Source organism: Fukomys damarensis, unplaced genomic scaffold (assembly GCF_012274545.1).
Source record: "Fukomys damarensis isolate Sample0158 unplaced genomic scaffold, DMR_v1.0_HiC HiC_scaffold_33, whole genome shotgun sequence".
Taxonomy (NCBI): domain Eukaryota; kingdom Metazoa; phylum Chordata; class Mammalia; order Rodentia; family Bathyergidae; genus Fukomys; species Fukomys damarensis.
The window spans coordinates 22,506,143-22,511,211 of record NW_022900945.1 but is presented as its reverse complement, the minus strand read 5'-3'; the positions used below and the strand labels follow the sequence as shown (position 1 = coordinate 22,511,211).

The window sequence follows — 5,069 nt, the reverse complement described above, 5'->3', positions numbered from 1 at the left end:
GTGGTAGGTACAAATATATATATATATATATATATATATACACACACATATGCATATATATGTATATATACACATATACATATGTAAATATATATTCTATGTGAATTGTAAAGCAAAATACTATGTAAATATCATGAACTTCCTAGCTGGTTTAATAAATGCATTATGATGTATAACCTTTAAAATACTTGTGGTGGGGGAAAGTCTGTGGCTTCGACCAAAGGTGACAGGTGGTCTCCCATGGTTCCTTCTGCCTGGCCTCAGTAGGTGAGGCAAGAAAGCAGTGGGGAGAGCAGGTGGCCAGGAGCACTCAGGCAGGCGCCAAGGTCCTCCTCAACATCCCTGTCTCCCCACTGTGGGATCCCCATAAAGGGGAGGGTAGGGAGATGCCCTGCAGAGGTATAGCACAGCACATTCACAGGGTTGCAGGCAGAGGTGAGGATCACCAGGTTCCAGTGAAAGCTCACTACAGGGGAGTCAAAACTGGGAGCAACACAAATTTCCATCAGCAGATGGACTCATGAACAATTTGTGGTTCATCCACACAATGGCAAGTGTTGGTTCAACCTCTGACAAGCAATAGCACACATGAAAGCCAGCAGGGTTATGCTGATGGAATGATCTCTGTGAAAAACAAAAAAACCTGCATGCTGAAGAGTCACAGCTTTCCTGCTTCTAGAAAGAGCAGGAACACAAAGTACATTGGCTGCTTGGGATGGGAGGAGAGGAAGTGATTACAGGTGGCCACAGGACAGAGTCTAAGTACTGTACTGTGTTCATCTTCATCACTGTGGTGATGGTTTGGAGAATCTACAAAGACTTTCTGTCATGTGGTTACCACACGCTGCCCTGCCTTGCTCTGTGTCACATTACTCAGTACTGTGCTCTGGCATTAAAGTCACTAGCTAAAAATGAATAATAATTTATGTGCATCAGAAAGCTGCAACCTGTTATGGATCCACCGCCACCCTAGAGGCTATGATTTAAAACCAACATTTCTACCTTTTAAGGAAAATTGTTGTGGGAATTTCTGGAATGCTTCAGTACTCCTTATTTAATTGAAAATGATGAGATCAAACCAGAATGATCAAACCCCTCAGCACCATGCTGCCACGTGCAGTGTCTGCACACGTGCTTTAAACATGAAAATGGCACCAATGCCTAATATCATAGAAGCTTTCCTAGTTTGTTTGTTTTTTTCCCCCTCTTTGTAAATCATACACTTAATCAGGCAAGATGGTGCCTGAGGATAATGTCAGCATTCTGGGCAGAAGATCACAAGGTGGAGTTCAACCTGATCAATGTAGCGACCTAGTAACACACTTGTGGTTCTGAAAAAAAAAAATGTCAGAGGACACAGTTCAAAGTGAAGATGCAGGGTTCAAGACTCAGTACTGCAAAAGTCAAAGAGTAGTTAAATTGGTGATAGAGTAGATAAAAGATACATCGACACTCAGATAAAAATAAGTTAAGTGCCCACTGGTTTATTTAATATGAAGACAAAGATGAGCCATAGAGGAGGGAATCAGGTCGTAGGACCCTAAGACATGACCTCAGTTCCTTGGCCACGTGCCCAAACAGAACGTGGAACCCTTGCTAAGGGGCATCACAATCTAGTACCGGCCGTCTCCCGAGCTCACTGGACTGGAGACGGGCAACAGCGAACGTGCTGAGCTGCTTCTCCACTTCGCGAGGCCGCAGCCTCAGGACCCCAGGCAGAGAAAGTGTCTGGGAAAGATTGAGAAGACGGCTGACTCCATCCAGACGCCGCAGGCCGCACTGCAGCAGCCACACGACTGGCAGAGACACCCCAGGGAAGGTCTCCCCGGGAGTGACCACCAGTGCCCTACCACAATTAAGGCGCTCCAGCGAAGCCTCCCTAAGCCCAAATACCAGGGGCACAGAAACTGGGAGGAGCGCAGGGCAAGTATCACCACGCCCAGAAACACCCAGTAGCTCTGGGAAGGTCTCCCCAGAGCCGGGCACAGAAAACCCAGGGAGTCAAAGTCCATGGGGGGAGACCATAGTCCCAGCCACCGGCCCCCCAGAGACACTGAGAAGCCTGGTGTATATTCACCCAGGCCTGGCCGCCGCTATTGCAAACAACTTGACAGAGAGCCTTGCAAAATTCTGGCCAGTGTGGTCGGAGCAGGCATTTAGGCCGCACTCATTCACCAAACCCTTCCTGCCCGTTTTCCTGGGCAGCCAACCCGTCTATGGTCCCTTCTTCCCTGACACCTCCACCACCCACACCTCTACCCGATCGGTCCTGAGTTTGAGAGGAGACATCATGACAGCATCTTTTGAGAATTCCAGCTCCTTTGAGGGGCTGTGTGATGAAGATAGAGATGTGTGGTGTTTGGACAATCAATAGCTTTTCACCACAGATTGGGTAGAGGAGGAACGAGACTCCTATACTGTGTCACCTCAGGTGGAGTTAGAAGAGGCCATAATGCTCTCTGATCTAAAAACAGATTCTGAGCTCTCAGTTAATGCATGGCCTTGTGTACTAGAACATCCTACAGAGCCTTGTCCAGGAGAGGAGAAATCCATCCTCCACAGAGCTGCGGGCTGCTGCAGAAAGCTGTATTGTGCAAATGGCCACACTTTTCAAGCCAAACACTTCAGCAGGCGGGCTCACTGTGCTGTCTGCACAGACCGTGTAGGGGGCCTTGGCTGCCAGGTATATAAGTGCACCCGCTGTAAGCTCTTGGTTCACAAGAAGTGCCACCAACTTGTCACAATTCAGTGTGGGCAGCATTCTTTACCATCGGAGACCACGATGCCAGTGGATCCATCGTCCATGGCTTCAGACCCTGCACAGCCATTGATTCCACGAAATCTTTCAACTCATGCGGCTTTAGAACAAGTTGATGAAGAGCACGAGGCAGGGAACACTGCAGAAAGTGGCAAAGCTTCACCTGGATTTGGTCTTCAGGACTTTGATTTGCTCAGCATGATTGGCAGAGGAAGTTATGGGAAAGTACTGTTGGTTCAACTGAAAAAATCAGATCATCTGTATGCAATGAAAACAGTGAAAAAAGAGCTTGTCAACACTGATCGGATAAGGACTGAGAAGTGTATTTTGGAGCAGGCATCTAACTGTCCCTTTCTTGTTGGAGTGCATTTTTGCTTCCAGACAGAGAGCAGACTGTTCTTTGTTCTAGACTACGTAAATGGCGGAGATCTACTGTTTCATATGCAGCGACAAAGAATCCTTCATGAACAGCATGCTAGGTTTTACTCTGCAGAGATCGGGTTAGCATTCAACTATCTTCATCAGCGAGGGATACTGTATCGAAATTTGAAACAAGACAATTTATTACTGGACTCAGAAGGGCACATTAAACTTACGGACTACTGCATATGTAAGGAAGGCTTACAGCCAGGAGATACGACCAGCACTCTGTGTGGCACTCCTAATTACCTGGCTCCAGAAATTATAAGAGGGGAAGATTACGGCTTTGCTGTGGACTGGTGGACTCTTGGAGTAATGATGTATGAGATGATGGTTGGAGAGTCTCCATTCCATCTTGTGGAGAGCTCTGACAACCCTGACCAAAACTCCAACCATAATCTCTTGCAAGTCATTTTAGAAAGAAAAATTCACATACCTCGTTGTCTGTCAGTAGAAGCAACAAGTGTCCTGAAGAGCTTTCTGAACCGGGACCCAAAGGAACGACTGGGTTGTTGTCCTCAAAGGGGGTTTGCTGATGTTCAGGAGCATGGGTTTTTTCAAAATGTGGACTGGCACAGGATGGAGCGAAAGCAGGTGGCGCCTCCCTTTAAACCAAATCTTTCTGGGGGATTTGGCTTGGACAACTTTGATCCTCAGTTTACTAATGAACCTGTGCGGCTCACCCCAGTTGATAGTGATATTGTGAGGAAGATTGATGGGTATGAATTTGAAGGTTTTGAGTATATCGATTGTCTTACAATGTGTGAAGAGGAATGGGTCTGATCCTCATTTTTCACCTATGCAATCTATTTATTGCTGTTGAATGCACGGAAAAACTTGTCAGCAGCCTGGATTCAATTAACCATTTCATAGTTGTCTGGAAGCTAATTTTAATTTTTTGGTAGTTATATTTAGATGTAATACTTGCTTCTTATAGTCTATAATAGGGAATATTGAATTTTTTGTTGTTGATAGAGTTGCTTTTTTCATTTGACTTAAATAACAATGAGGGAATTGCTTGGTAACTTGACTTTGTTGAGTGGAGACAGAATGCCTTATTTTTTTCTTACTATTCGTGATGCAGTAAAATAATTTCCCTTTTAAATAGAATGTTTTTCCTATGCTAGTTTCTCTCCAAACTATATTACCTCTGCTTTTGTGGCCTAGTTTATGTAGTCTTCAGGGAAATCAAAAAAATAATATCAATCTTTAATAAATCTGCAGAAAATACATATATTATAGTTCTATCTCCCTACATAAGCCTTTTTTATTTAATAGGATTAACACATGAAATGCATAGTTGAATTCAAGTCAGGGGCAGAGTTCTCCATACTGTTTTTATTAAAATTACTGTTAGGAATTTATGATTTAAAGAGTTGCCAGATATAGCATCCCTCTGTTTTAGTACCATTTTTATACTAAGGACTTGAAAAATAACCATCATCATCTAAATAAGTTATAATGGTACAATCTTAGTGAAATTAATTTTAGGTAATATATGTAGTTTAAATATAGAATGATTAAAAATTCTGTTGGTATTTAATATATTATTTCTTCTTTTAGGTGCCACTTTTCGTTAGAAATGTAACTGTTCCAAAGCTTTTCAAAGCTTTTCCAAAGCATCTATTGTCTTTTCTTGAAATAACTAAGTATGAATGTAATGACAATATCAAAAGAAAATATTTTTGGGCATTCATGTGTTCATTTCTAAGGCATATATGTTTCTCTCAATGCCTGGAACTTCTTTTAAAACAAAAAGCAGTATTTCAACATAAAATTATAGATAATTAGAACATGTGAGAAATATATTTATGATCTTGATTTTAAGCATTGCTCTTTGCCATAGGGAATTTCAGAATAGTCACATTGGGTGTTTGTTTAACATGTTTAT

At 42.9% G+C, this 5,069-nt stretch overlaps 1 protein-coding gene across 1 annotated transcript; it reads left to right on the top strand.

The window, feature by feature from the left end:
- Positions 1–2,308: 2,308 nt before the first annotated feature.
- LOC104870874 (protein kinase C iota type-like) lies at positions 2,309–4,006 on the top strand. The gene has a single exon (XM_033758274.1). The coding sequence runs from the start codon at positions 2,453–2,455 to the stop codon at positions 3,959–3,961; it is 1,509 nt and encodes a 502-aa protein (XP_033614165.1). The 5' UTR covers positions 2,309–2,452; the 3' UTR covers positions 3,962–4,006.
- The last annotated feature ends 1,063 nt before the right edge of the window (positions 4,007–5,069 follow it).